General features: G+C 42.1%; 1 protein-coding gene across 1 annotated transcript; it reads left to right on the plus strand.

Moving 5' to 3' along the window:
• The first annotated feature begins 1,047 nt into the window (after positions 1-1,047).
• On the plus strand, positions 1,048-13,814 carry LOC106587211 (cytochrome c oxidase subunit 5A, mitochondrial). The gene is made up of 5 exons (XM_014175359.2): positions 1,048-1,293; positions 9,093-9,209; positions 9,371-9,492; positions 12,453-12,577; positions 13,680-13,814. The coding sequence occupies exons 1-4, from the start codon at positions 1,221-1,223 to the stop codon at positions 12,564-12,566; spliced, it is 426 nt and encodes a 141-aa protein (XP_014030834.1). The 5' UTR covers positions 1,048-1,220; the 3' UTR covers positions 12,567-12,577; positions 13,680-13,814.
• Positions 13,815-15,177: the final 1,363 nt, after the last annotated feature.

Raw genomic sequence — 15,177 nt, forward strand, 5'->3', positions numbered from 1 at the left:
TCTTTAGTGTTCTAAGTTTCCATAACTGTGACCTTAATTCCCTACCGTCTGTAAGCTGTTAGTGTCTTAACGACCGTTCCACAGGTGCATGTTCATTAATTGTTTATGGTTCATTGAACAAGCATGGGAAACAGTGTTCAAACCCTTTACAATGAAGATCTGTGAAGTTATTTGGATTTTTACGAATTATCTTTAAAAGACAGGGTCCTGAAAAAGGGATGTTTCTTTTTTTGCTGAGTTTAGCTAAAAGGTAGTAGGCAGTTGATAAGTTGCTAATTAGCTCAAATGATAAAATTGTCGATGATGAGATGAACACACAACCCTTAGGTTGCTAGATGTTCACATTATACGACCACCCATGTACCCTCCATTCGTTTTTGCCTTAAGTAACCTTCTGTCTCATGTAAACATACCAGATGTAACATATACTAATTTGAGTGTCCCGGATTGGCGTTTACTATTTTACATCTAGTCAATGAGACCAGGCTGTCCATTTACACACAGTTGTTCAGAGGTTAGCTAATTAGCACAGATCGTCCAATCTCTCTTCGCTCTGTACACAATCGCTGTAACATGAACATATGGCCGTCTGGGAACCCTAACCCTATAAAAAGGTGTGTATCAATTGAAGCTTTGTTTTTCCGAACACGATTTCTCACTGATAGGAAGGATAGTTTATATGCTTCCAAAACCATACTGCAATCATTACAAAATGACGGCCTACCCCGGCCAAACCCTAACGACGCTGGGCCAATTGTGCGCAGCCCTATGGGACTCCCAATCACGGCCGATTGTGATACAGCCTTGAATCGAACCAGGGTCTGTAGTGACACCTCTAGCACTGAGATGCAGTGCCTTAGACCTTCGAATGCCCTAGTTATCAGTGGGTAATGTAGCCTAGCAGTTTATTTACTGCGTTAGGCAGGTTAACACTGCTATGGGAGTGTGTATTTACGGTAATTATATTGTAACGACCCTGGGTTGAATGTATTACAATAAGGCGTATGTACATTGTATGCATTTATTTCCAAATGGCAGTTGTTGATAAGACCACCAAAGGTGAGGCTAACAGCCTACCTCACTCTCAGTCGCGCGGTTGTCTCCTAGCACGTAGGCCCTACGGTTTTGCGCAGACGCAATAGCTTCCCTTTTCGATGTACCTCTGAATCGGTTCCTTAGCATACGACACCGTTAGCCACTGACTGTCACCGGTCGGCAAGATGTTCAGAGCTGTTGTTCGACTTTCAACCTCTGGGGTACGGAGTTTAACGCGGACACGACCATGTTACTCGGGTAAGACTGACGGCAAAGCCTATTAATTGTCTATTTATTCATTAAACGGTTTGCCTTTCGTGTTAGCTTGCTTGCCAGTTGTCCATAGCAAGTAGCCACCAAGCTAGCTGGCTAACGTTAGTCGTAAATGGTATGTAACGTTACGGTAGTCTTCAAATTCGACATGATATATATAGTTTGCACTTTTAGGCAAATTCAAAGCATTGCGGTTAAGTATATGAAGTCACAAATGTATTGTGATCATACACCGCTGATTAGACTAGATGGCATTAGCTAGCTAGCTAATGCCAAGTCAATGGGACTATCGTTTGCGTCAGGGTGACATTGATTATCATTTGATCTAAAGTAATATTTCTTGGTGCCCATAAATAGTATAGAGTTTTCATGTTCTTAAATTGAGGTCATATCCAGTGTCAATGTATATAACCATCAGACAGCTAGTAAACTTTAGCATGTGTCCTTGTGATGACCCATGCTTCGGTTTTTCGAGGGAGTCACAGCAGTGTTGCCAACTCCTCAGTAAGGAAAGTAGCTATTGGCTGTCCTAGAAGTCGCCAAATGACGTCACATAATTTGCATAATTGGCCATGTGCATTTAATTGTGATGGACCCTGTAGGAGAGAGGAATAATGTGGGAGAGACAAAAAAGTGAGTAAAAAACATCCTAAATATGTTTAGAACTAACTACAAATGAACTTTCATCTGTCGATTCTTGTTTTTTTTTGTCACAATTCCAACCCTCCTCCTTTATCCGGGCTTGGGACCGGCAAGTGACCCAAAAGAGACACTGGCGGAGTTACTTAGTTTTTTATAAAAACATTTTTTTTCGTTTTCTTAATTTGGTTTGGTTTTTAATCTTATGGACCACTTAGGAGCCTACAACAAGTCACAGTAAAACATGAACATTTTTAACCATAACATTTTTTTTTTTTTGTATACAATCTAAATGGACCAAAAAGAGACAATAGAAAAAACTGTCAATGGCAATGTGAGAAAGTTATGGTAACTAGTCTGGCCCTAATTCAGGTTAATTTGTTATTTATTTTTTCAGACCCCCTCACACACACACACACACACACACAGGCTGTGCTGGCTCACTGAAAGAGTGGGTCATCGTCATTTTGGTCAAGGCTCTCTATGGCAGGTTCAGCAACTGAGGGAGCTGACTTAAATGAGTAAGCAGCTGATGTGCCAAAAAGCTGCAAAACATTATCAGGCAGCTGGTGCTCATAGCAAGCCTCACCAGACAGCTTCAGCCCATATTGAATGTACAGGATGGAGTTAAGGGTCTGCAAGGATATCTGATTTCTAAGTTTGCTTTTTACCACACTCATCTGGCTGAATACTCTCTCGACTTCAGCATTCGAGTGTGGCAAGGACAACACAGACACAGCGGCCATGGCAAGTTCTTGAAACGGGTTGATATCAGCTGCATCCCTGAACTTCCAAATCTCACTCCAGAAGCCCAGTGTGTTTTTTTTGTCTCATTCCATTTACTAAGATGGATGGCACGCCATTGCTGGACAATCTTGCCTATCTCTGCAGGGGAGTAGCCAAAAAGCTTGGCTATTTTTTCTATTTCTCCAGGGCTCTTATTGTGCTTTAGAGTTTCCTCCACATTGAAATCTGACATGTACTGCAATGCTTCGGCGTTGTCCGGCAGTCTCACCCTCAACTCATTAGTGAGGGAGATGGTAAAGGCTACACATCGCTTTCGGGCATTGTTTTCATCCTCAGGCGCAAGGTGGAGCTCAGCTGCCTTTGACTCAAAAAGGTAACCAAGGTACGGTTTGGGACTGATGTAGAGGTCGACCGATTATGATTTTAACGCCGATACCGATTATTGGAGGACCAAAAAAAGACGATGCCAATTTTTTTATTTATTTGATATAATGACAATTACAACAATACTGAATTAACACTTATTTTAACTTAATATAATACATAAATACTATCAATTTAGCCTCAAATAAATAATGAAACATGTTCAATTTAGTTTAAATAATGCAAAAACAAAGTGTTGGAGAAGAAAGTAAAAGTGCAATATGTGCATGTAAAAAAGCTAACGTTTCAGTTCCTTGCTCAGAATATGAGAACATAAGAAAGCTGGTGGTTCCTTTTAACATGAGTCTTCAATATTTCCATGTAAGAAGTTTTAGGTTGTAGTTATTATAGGACTATTTCTCTCTATACGATTTGTATTTCATATACCTTTGACTATTGGATGTTCAGCAGGAACACTTCGACAACAGCCACCCTCGAAGCAGCTACTTCAAGTCTCAGAGCGAGTGACGTTTGAAACGCTATTAGCGCGCACCCCGCTAACTAGCTAGCCATTTCACATCGTTACACCAGCCTAATCTCGGGGGTTGAAGTCATAAACAGCGCAATGCTTGAAGAATTGCGAAGAGCTGCTGGCAAACGCACGAAGGTGCTGTTTGAATGAATGCTTATGAGCCTGCTGCTGCCTACCATCGCTCAGTCAGACTGCTCTATCAAATATCAAATCATAGACTTAATTATAACATAATAACACACAGAAATACGAGCCTTTGGTCATTAATATGGTCGAATCTGGAAACGATCATTTCGAAAACGTAACGTTTATTAAATCAGTGAAATACGGAACCGTTCCGTATTTTATCTAACGGGTGGCATGTCTAAGTCTAAATATTCCTGTTACATTGCACAACCTTCAATGTTATGTCATAATTATGTACAATTCTGGCAAATTAATTACGGCCTTTGTTAGGAATAAATGGACTTCACACAGTTCGCAATGAGCCAGGCGGCCCAAACTGCTGTATATACCCTGACTGCTTGCACGGAACGCAAGTGAAGTGACACAACGTCACTTCCCTAGTTATAAGAAATTCATGTTAGCAGGCAATATTAACTAAATATGCAGGTTAAAAAATATATACTTGTGTATTGATTTTAAAGAAAGGCATTGATGTTTGTGGTTAGGTATGTTGGTGCAACGACAGTGCTTTTTTCTCAAATGCGCTCGTTAAATCATCACCCGTTTGTCGAAGTAGGCTGTGATTCGATGAGAAATTAACAGGCACCGCATCGATTATATGCAATGCAGGACACGTTAGATAACTACACATGTTTGATGATATTACTAGTTTAACTAGTGATTATGTTAAGATTGATAGTTTTTTATAAGATATGTTTAATGCTAGCTAGCAACTTACCTTGGCTTCTTGCTGCCCTCGCGCAACAGGTAGTCAGCCTGCCACGCAGGCTCCTCGTGGAGTGCAATGTAAGGCAGGTGGTTAGAGCGTTGGACTAGTAACCGGAAGGTTGCAAAAACGAATCCCCGAGGTGACAAGGTAAACATCTGTTGTTCTGTCCCTGAACAAGGCAGTTAACCCCCGTTCCTAGGCCGTCATTGAAAATAAGAATGTGTTTTTAATCTGACTTGCCTAGTTAAATAAAGGTGTAAAAAAAAAAAAAAAAGGCTAATTGGTGTCCAAAAATACCGATTGTTATAAAAACTTGAAATCGGCCCCAATTAATTGGCCATTCCGATTAATCGGTCGACCTCTAGACTGATGTATCCATCTATTGGCCCTTTGAGTACATCAACATTTGCCAGTGGATTCTGCACCCTGCTGCTCACAGACTTAGCTTAAGAGGATCTACTTGCTCTCCCTCAAAAACCTTGATGGCAAACTGTACCTCACCCAGCACTGACTTCAAAAAAGTCATATACAATATGTTTTGAGGATCACTGTACATGGAGTATAAAACCTCAGCCATGTAGCAGTGTTCACTGGACTTGGTGACTGCGAAATGCAGCCTAAGCTGCGAAATGCAGCCTAAGAAATCGCGGGTTCAATGGAGAGTCAACGTGTGGCACACACCTTGGTTATCTGTAAAGGTTTCTCCCCACAGTTGATGGTCTCATATATGGCCTTGTAGCCTCCCTGCGCTTTGGAGACACTGAAAACCAGTTAAGTCTCTCGTACCAAGTACTCCACACTACGGGGGATGGTGTCATTGGAAGCATGACTTCCAGCAAGCTGCAGAGAGTGGCACACACAGTGAATAAGAACCAGATATTTGAGGCCATACTCCTCCTTCAGCACTTTATGGACCCCATTGTTAATCCCCGTCATGAGGCATTGTCAGTCCCTATCCCCAGGAGTTTCTCTTTTTTAAGACAACACTTCTCGAGGAAAGCCACAACAGCACGTGCTATAGATTTGTCATCTCCTCCCTCCAACTCAACAAGCCCCAGAAATGTTGATAGAATTGTCTGCTTGGTGTCACTAAAGTACCTTATCACAACCCCCAGGTACTTAGAAACACTTACATCCGTGGACTCATCGAGGAGGAGGCTGAAACGCTGGTCACCCACATCTGCGACCAACTTTTTTCAGAAAATATGGTGCTAGAACACCATTAATCATTTCTGTGCACTTTGTCCTGTGCATTTTGAAGTGGGTAGCAGCAGTGGAGTCTGAGAAAGCAGCTCTACATGCTTCTCCAATGTGATCACATGCCAGCATGGAACAGTGTTCAGCGATAGCTAATGCCATGGTGGCCTCAGCCTTTTTTGCAGAGTACATTTTAACCATAAATGGCAGCCTCTTTTGGGTGGAACTGTTATAAGGCTTTGCCTTTTGAGTATGTTTTTGAGTTGTCATGTGTTTTTTATTTTTATTTATTATAAAACATTTTTTTACATCACTAAGTTTGAAGTAGAAATCAGCCTTACAATACAGGCAGTATGCCCGTGTATCATCTCCAATAAATGGCTTCAACCAGCCTTTGAATTCAGGGTTTGATTCCCACTCCTTTCTGTATTTTTGAGTGTACAGTTTAGACTGAGACATGAGCTAGATGTTTAGCTTATGTCACAGAGAGGCACACACACAGTGGACAAGGTAAGTGACTGAGGCTGTGTGAGTCAAATGCAGTGATTTATTTTTGTGCAGTGATTTATTTTAGACAAAGAACATTTTACATTTACATCCCACCCTGAATGTAAGCCAGGGCGGGATCAGCCAGCGGCGGCTTCCCGCATGCGCGATTCATTTGCAGTCTGGACGCGGAGGGGTGAACATCTCCTGCTCTGACTGCAGCTGGGAGGGACTGCTGCACGAGGACTGGGCCGCCTGTGAGTGCTTTGGGACGGGGGTGGGGCCCACGGCAGCATCCGCTGCTCTTTGAGAAGAGTAAGAACGATACGTGCCTTCACCTCAGTCTCCAATAACACCAGGAAAAAGTTGCGAGATTTGTCGCTAGTCAATGTTTTTTTTTATTTTTTAGAATGTGTCGCTAGAGGGATCTGAATACTCGCTAAATATAGCGACAAAGTCGCTAAGTTGGCAACACTGGTGCACAACAATTCGCAGAAACCAGTGTATGGTCATGTCCTACACCATCTACTGCTCTTGATCTGTTTACACTCAGTTATGGCTAGATTTGGGCTGTCAAAATATATTAAGTGTCTTGGCATTGACCTCTGACCCAGTTAGCCGGATTGCTGTAAATAGACATTCCTTCCCTGCCAAGTCGGGATATTGCAGAGAGCTGCCCGGTGACACGAGCCTACTAGACAGGCTAAATTACTTCTATGCTCGCTTCGACGCAAGTAACAGTGAAACATGCATGAGCGCATCAGCTGTTCCGGATGATTGTGATCACGCTCTTTTTATTTTTTCAATTTATTTAACTAGGCAAGTCAGTTAAGAACAAATACTTATTTTTAATGACGCTTAGGAACAGTGTTAACTGCCTTGTTCAGGGGCAGAACTACTTTTTCTTTACCTTGTCAGCTCAGGGATTCGATTATGCAACCTTTCGGTTACTAGTCCAACGCTCTAACCACTAGGCTACCTGCCGCTCTCCGCAGCCAACGTGAGTAAGATCTTTCAAACAGGTCAACATTCACAAGGCCGCAGGGCCAGGCGGATTACCAGCACGTGTGTTCTGAGCATGCGCTGACCAACTGGTAAGTGTCTTCACTGACATTTTCAACCTCTCCCTGTCTGAGTCTGTAATACCAACATGTTTCAAGCAGACCACCATAGTCCCTGTGCCCAAGAACACTAAGGTAACCTGCCTAAGTGACTACCGTCCTGTAGCACTCACGTCTGTAGCCATGAAGTGCTTTGAAAGGCTGGTCATGGCTCACAACACCATTATCCCAGAAACCCTAGACCCGCTACAATTTGCATACTGCCCTAACAGAGCCGCAGATGACGCAATCTCTATTGCACTCCACACTTCCCTTTCCCATCTGGACAAAAGGAACACCTATGTGAGAATACTATTCATTGACTACAACTCAGCATTCAACACCATAGTGCCCTCAAAGCTCATCAATAAGGTAAGGACCCTGGGACTAAACACCTCCCTCTGTAACTGGATCCTGGACTTCCTGACGGGCCGCACCCAGGTGGTAAGGTTAGGTAACAACACATCCGCCACACTGATCCTCAACACGGGGGCCCCTCAGGGGTGCGTGCTCAGTCCCCTCCTGTTGTACTCCCTGTTCACTCATGACTTTACGGCCAGGCACGACTCCAACAGCATCATTAAGTTTGCCGATGAGACAGCCTATAGGGAGGAGGTCAGAAACCTGACCGTGTGGAGCCAGGACAACAACCTCTCCCTCACTGTGATCAAGACAAAGGAGATGATTGTGGACTACAGGAAAAAGAGTACCGAGTGCGCCCCCATTCTCATCGACGGGGCTGTAGTGGAGCAGGTGTAGAGCTCAAGTTCCTTGGTGTCCACATCACCAACAAACTAACATGGTCCAAGCACACCAAGACAGTCGTGAAGAGGGCATGACCAAACCTATTCCCACTCGGGAGACTGAAAAGATTTGGCATTGGTCCTCAGATCCTCAAAACGTTCTACAGCTGCACCATCAAGAGCATCCTGACTGGTTGCATCACTGTCTGGTTTGGCAACTGCTCGGCCTCCGACCGCAAGGCACTACAGAGGCTAGTGCGTACGGCCCACTGGGGCCAAGCTTTCTGCCATCCAGGACCTCTATCCCAGGCAGTGTCAGAGGATGGCCCTAAAAACTGTCAGACTCCAGCCACCCTAGTCATAGTCTGTTCTCTCTGCTACCGCATGGCAAGCGGTACCGGGGAACCAAGTCTAGGTCCAAGAGGCTTCTAAACAGCTTTTACCCCCAAGCCATCTAATCAAATGGCTACCCAGATTACTTGCATCCCCCCCCCCCCTTTTTATACTGCTGCTACTCTCATCTATGCATAGTCACTTTAATAACTCTACCTACATGTACATATTACCTCGACTAACCGGTGCCCCCGCACATTGACTCTGTACTGGTACCCCTTGTATATAGCCTCACCATTGTTATTTTACTGCTGCTCTTTAATTGTTACTTTTTTATTTAATTAATTTTTTTAAGTTAATACATTTTTTTAAACAGCATTGTTGGTTAGGGCTTGTAAGTAAGCATTTCACTGTAAGGTCTACACCTGTTGTATTCGGCACATGTGTGACAAATACAATTTCATTTGATATTGCAATTATGCGTGTAATGTTTACAGGTCAGTTTCCTCTAGAATAGATCTTAGTGGAGCGCACAGGCGAAGTCCTCAAAGCAACATCCTGGGCTGCAAAAATCACATTTGAAATCAGCTGGTAGTGAGATGACATGTCTGACAGCAGGTGTAGGTTATGGCTCACCTGCTTTTTCATGAGAATTGAAGTGTGTGTGTATATATATTTTTTTCAGTCAAGCATCTATGAATAGGCCTTGACCTCTATATGATCTAAAATGTTTGTTTTCTATGTTGCAGCTCCTTTGGCCTCCCGGTGCTACTCCCATGCCAAGGTGGAGACAGATGAGGAGTTCGATGCCCGTTGGGTCACTTATTTCAGCAAGCCAGACATTGATGCCTGGGAGCTGAAGAAAGGTGATCTTCTAAAGAATGTTGAAAATAAGTCTGCACTTTTGCCGAAGGTCTACAGTAATTTTTGAGTTTGAGTCTAACGGATAGACAGAATTTTATTTAAACTATCAAATTTGAAAAAATGTATAACGTAGTATGCTTGAATCCCATTCCACATCCCATAGGCATGAACACACTAATTGGCTACGACCTGGTACCTGAACCCAAAATCCTCGACTCAGCTCTTCGTGCTTGCCGAAGGTTGAATGACTTGGCCAGTGCTATCCGCATCCTCGAGGCAGTCAAGGTGAGCTACACAGCTTGCCCTACCAACTCCTAGTGAAGTCATCTCAATAAAATAAACGTATATATCTTATAAGTGCAGTCAGAAAGTGTTCAGACCCCTTGACATTTTCCACATTGTTACGATAGCCTTATTCTAAAATTGATTAAATAATTTCCCCCCCTCAATCTACACACAATGACAAAGTGAAAACGGGTATTAAAAATAAACATACCTTATTTACATAATTATTCAGACCCTTTGCTATGAGACTTGAAATTGAGCTCAGGGTGCATCCTGTTTCCATTGAGCATCCTTGAGATGTTTCTACAACTTCATTGAAGTCCACCTGTGGTAAATTCTATTGATTGGACATGATTTGGAAAGGCACACTCACCGGTCTATATAAGGTCCTAGACATGAGGTCGAATTAATTGTCCGTAGAGCTCCGAGACAGGATTGTGTTGAGGCACAGATCTGGGGAAGGGTACCAAAAAATGTCTGCAGCATTGAAGGTCCCCAAGAACACAGTGGCCTCAATCAATATTAAATAGAAGTTTGGAACCACCAAGACTGGCCGCTCGGCCAAACAGCGCTCGAGACCGTAAGCACACAGCCAAGACAATGCAGGAGTGGCTTTGGGACAAGTCTCTGAATCTCCTTGAGTGGCCCAGCCAGAGCCCGGACTTGAACCCGATCGAACATCTCTGGAGAGACCTGAAAATAGCTGTGCAGCAACGCTCCCCATCCAACCTGACAGAGCATGAGAGGATCTGCAGAGAAGAATGTGAGAAACTTCCCAAATACAGGTGTGCCAAGCTTGTAGCCTCATACCCAAGAAGACTCGAGGCTGTAATCGCTGCCAAAGGTGCTTCAACAAAGTACTGAGCAAAGGGTCTGAATACATATGTAATTTTTTTTTGATTGATATATCAATCAATCTCAATATAAAAATGTGTAAACCTGTTTTTGCTTTGTCATTGTGTGTAGATTGGGGGGGGGGGACAACATTCATCCATTTTAGAATAAGGCTGTAATGTAACTGTGGAAAAAGTCAAGGGGTCCGAATACTTTCCGACTGCACTGTATTAGGATCCCCATTAGCTGTTGTGAAAGCAGCAGCTACATTTCACAGGGTCCACACAACATGAAACATGACATAGAGCATTAATGGACAAGGACAGAACAACCCAAGTGTGGATATACTCACTGCTTTTATATCATGTCTAAATGGGAAAATAACTTCAATTTCTGCCATTTGGTTAAAGGACCTATATGTAGAATTTTTGCATTGTAATTTCAGAAAATGGCCATAATATACTGAACAAAAATATAAACGCAACATGTAAAGCGTTGGTCCCATGTTTCATGAGCTGAAATAAAATCCCAGAAATTGAGGAGTTTTTCTGTCTGTAATAAATCTCGTGGGGGAAAACTCATTCTGATTGGGTGGGCCTGGCTCACAAGTGGATGGGCCTATTGCAATTCACCTAGCTTCTACATGGGTGAGATTCTACATGTTTATCGTATTCGGGTGTTTTTGTTCCAGATGGTTAAATTTGAAAATTGTACAGATTACTGAGCATAAATGATTTAAATGACTTCCATTCACAGACAAATCCACTAATAAAGTACATTTAACATTCCAGTAGCTTTGAAAAACACTGCTTATTTCAGGGGAACTGTACTATTGACTTTTAGGGTTTGGGCTATTTCTTATATTGGTGGAAGCAGACTTTAATCCTCACATGAGCCACCTAGCTGTACAAAAAGAACAGTCAAACTCCTTAATTAGTGGGTGTACTAATTCCTCACCCTTTCAATGTAGCTGACTTTTTAATTTATTTGACTAGCCGGAAGGTTCACAGCATAATCTATTTTTATGCTATACTGAATAAAAAAAATGCAACATGCAACAATTTCAATGAGTTACAGTTCATATAAGGAAATCAGTCAATTAAAATGAATTAGGCCCTAATCTATGGATTCACATGACTGGGCAGGGGCACAGCATAGGTGGGCCTGGGAGGGCATAGGCCCAGCCAATCAGACAGTTTTTTTCCCCACAAAGGGGCTTTATTACAGACAGAAATGCTCCTCAGTTTCATCAGCAGTTCGGGTGGCTGGTCTCAGACAATCCCGCAGGTGAAGAAGCCGGATGTGGAGGTCCTGGGCTGGTGTGGTTACATGTGGTTGTGAGACCGGTTGGACGTACTGCCAAATTCTCTAAAACGATGTTGGAGGCAGCTTATGGTAGTGAAACAAACATTAAATTCTCTGGCAACAGCTCTGGCTGACATTCTTGTTTTCAGTATGCCAATTGCATGCTCCCTCAACTTGAGACATCTGTGGCATTGTGTTTTGACAAAACTGCACATTTGAGTGGCCTTTTGTCCCCAGCACAAGGTGTGTAATGATCCTGCTGTTTAATCAGCTTCTTTATATGCCACACCTGTAAGGTGGATGGATTATCTTGGCAAAGCAGCAATGCTGGGGCGGCAAGTAGACTAGTGGTTAGAGTGTTGGACTAGTAACTGAAAGGTTGCAAGATTGAATCCCCGAGCTGACAAGGTACAAATGTCGTTCTGCCCCTGAACAAGGCAGTTAACCCACTGTTCCTAGGCTGTCATTGAAAATAAGAATTTGTTCTTAACTGACTTGCCTAGTTAAATAAAAAGATGCTCACTAACAGGGATGTAAACATTTGAGAAAAATGTGCTTTTTGTGCATATGGAACATTTCTGGTATCTTATTTCAGTTCATGGAACCAACACTTTACATGTTGCGTTTATATTTTTGTTCTGTATGTCACTTTCTTGTGAAAAGGCATTTAACATGTAAAATATGTTGGATTTAATTTCCTTTGAATTTATTCACATAATATACTAGTAATTTAGGAAACTTCTAGAATGGTACAGTTATCAACCTGTATGCCTTTTTTGTAATATTCCCTATGGTGAACTTTATCGTCCTCTTTGTAACAGGACAAATCTGGTCCCCACAAAGATATCTACCCATACCTGATTCAAGAACTGCAGCCCACTCTGATTGAGCTGGGTATCTCCACACCTGAGGATCTGGGCATGGACATATTATAGACATCCTCTGGGTGAGTGCTTACACATTGAAAAAGAAATGCTCTGGGCCCAGTTTCTCAAAAGCATCTTGAGGCTAAGTTCATCGTTACAACCTTTTGTAGGGGCATCATTAAATCTCCGAGTTGTGTCCCAACATTTGTATTAAAGTTGCACTTAAATATTTGATTTACCAACTGCCTCAGACCACTCATAGAACAGCGAAGTGCATCGTTAAATGTGTCCCCCCCCCCCTACCATGTCATGTTATACATAGAATCAAGATGTTTATCAGTCTTTGTGACCCCAGATAACTTAACAACGAAGTTGAATGCAAATACAAAGTTGCCAATGTCTCTGTAAATGTTAAACAAGCGAAGGATCAAGATATTCACATGAAACCTGAGATGACTGCATCAAAAGACAAATAGCCTACCTACAGTATATGCTACATAGGCCTATATTTAAATCAATTATGTTCATTCGAGATTTATTTAGTGCATTAGAATAAGCTGCCTCAATATTAGCAGCCGTAGGTGATAATATCTCTTGGAGCTGATACAGCGTCAGTATTGTGGAATAATTCTAATGTTAAAGGTGCAATGTGCAGAAAATCGCTCTGCCACTTCCTGGTTGCTAAAATTCGAATAGTTTGCCTAATTTCAGTTTGATAAAGCAAGCAGTCATTGTGTAGAGAATCATTGTACTGCTCTGAAATAACTTTTCCATAACCAAAAAGTCTTCATCAATTTGAAGCTGGTGTACAAAACCAAAAGATGCTAAAACTAAACTTAAGAACGGGAAGCATAGATATAGAGCACATAACAGATCTACCGCTTCTTAGACTTGCTTTCAATGAGTGACAGATCTATAACCCATTTCTATGTGAACTTGGTTGGGTCGCCCAGAAAGTTACATACTGCAGCTTTAAGGTAAGATTTCAATGGAGAAAGCTGGCCCGAGAGCAGCGCTGCCTTTCTTTCGATCCTATCAGTATTGACACATGCCTCAACGACACACTTAGAGAACGTTCTCTCTGCATGGTGTTTTGGGAAACGCATGTTACATCTTCGGGCCCTTTACAGTTCTCTTAATTTTAAATAACTAATGAAATGTTTCCTTTTCATTTCCCCTCAGGTCATCTGGTGTCCAACAAGATGAACCATTTCTCTTCAAGTCTCTGCCTTGTCCTGGTGTCTGTGTGATGTTGATTTAATCCACACTCTCCTGTTGTGTACAAAATTATGGATTTAATAAAGAAATATCTATTGATTCTGCTGTCTCAATGGTAAGGTTGAGTTACTGGCATGTAACCCATTCATTCAAAGGTATCAAATGTTCAATTTCCAAACAAACTTTTATTAATTTAAATCCATTATAGACTTTTTTCAGACCACTGACTTACACAACACACCGATAATCTTATGTTTACATGAACATATGGCAGCCCCAAACATTTAACTTATCTAGTAGTATGTACTTTGATGCACCCCAGAACACTGCTGGGTTGAAACTGATAAAAGATAGTTGAGGGCAAAGGGATCAATTCCAGCAATGGGTTTGGTCAGCATTCACTTTGATTCAATGCAGAGGGGTCCTGTTATTCTGTCAGGTTTTGCACTAGCTCTCAAACCCTTCTCTGGGTAGGGTGTTAAGCAGTTAGCTTCGCCCACGGTTGGCTGTTACGTCAGTCATTGCTTATGGACCGGTTTTCGAAAGACATGGCCCATATCTCTCATTTTAGCGAACTAATCTTCCAAATAAAACGTACTACTTACTGTAACATTAGCTAGCAGACGTGCACAGATCCATATGCTGTGTGCTTCCTCCCAGTTAACGTTACACATGCTAGATTGCTAAATAGCACTGGTGGTCGTCTTCCTTAACAAGTGCTGTAACATGGTGATATGGCTGTGTGGGAACACTAACCCGAAAGGTGTTTATTTAACCTTTTTTCAAAATTATTTCACGCTGATATGAATAACATACGTTCCTTATTTCCAAAACCTTACCGCAAGCGATATGTCAACATTAAGAGCAAGCGTCGAGGCTCTTAACAAAAGGCCCCCGGGAAGAAGTTTCCTTCATCAATAGATGCTAGCCTAAAGGTAGTTTTGCACTCTCTGTTAGGTGGCCCCTTTTTGTTGAATATTGCACTGATCTGACATTTTGATAATGACATAGATAATACTGATTTGTTTTGTAACTGCCTAAAAAGAAGCCAGTGTTCTTTTCTTCTCAGGAAGGCCAAGTCTGAATATTTTGTCTGTTACCACTGATAACCTGAATGACCCTAGAAGGATTTGGAAGGCTATTAAGTATGTCTGGAAACAGTAATGTTAATGAATTACCATCATGTGTATTGAAGGACTTTGTTGCTGTATATGACAAAACTGAAATGTTTCAATGAGCACTTTGTATCATCTGGTAGGCTGTTTGATTCAGTGTCCTCTGACTCTGTACAACCCTGTGTGGATGAACCAGCGAGAGCTGGTCAAACTGAGCTTTTTGCCATTCTATGTGCAGGAGGTACATAAAGCCCTGAAATTCTTAGATCAGAGAAAGTCTGCAGGTCCTGATCTTCTTGATCCCTGCTTTTTAAATCTGGCAGCTGATTTCATAGCTGAACCACTTA

This window comes from Salmo salar, chromosome ssa26, assembly GCF_905237065.1.
Source record: "Salmo salar chromosome ssa26, Ssal_v3.1, whole genome shotgun sequence".
Taxonomy (NCBI): Eukaryota; Metazoa; Chordata; class Actinopteri; order Salmoniformes; family Salmonidae; genus Salmo; species Salmo salar.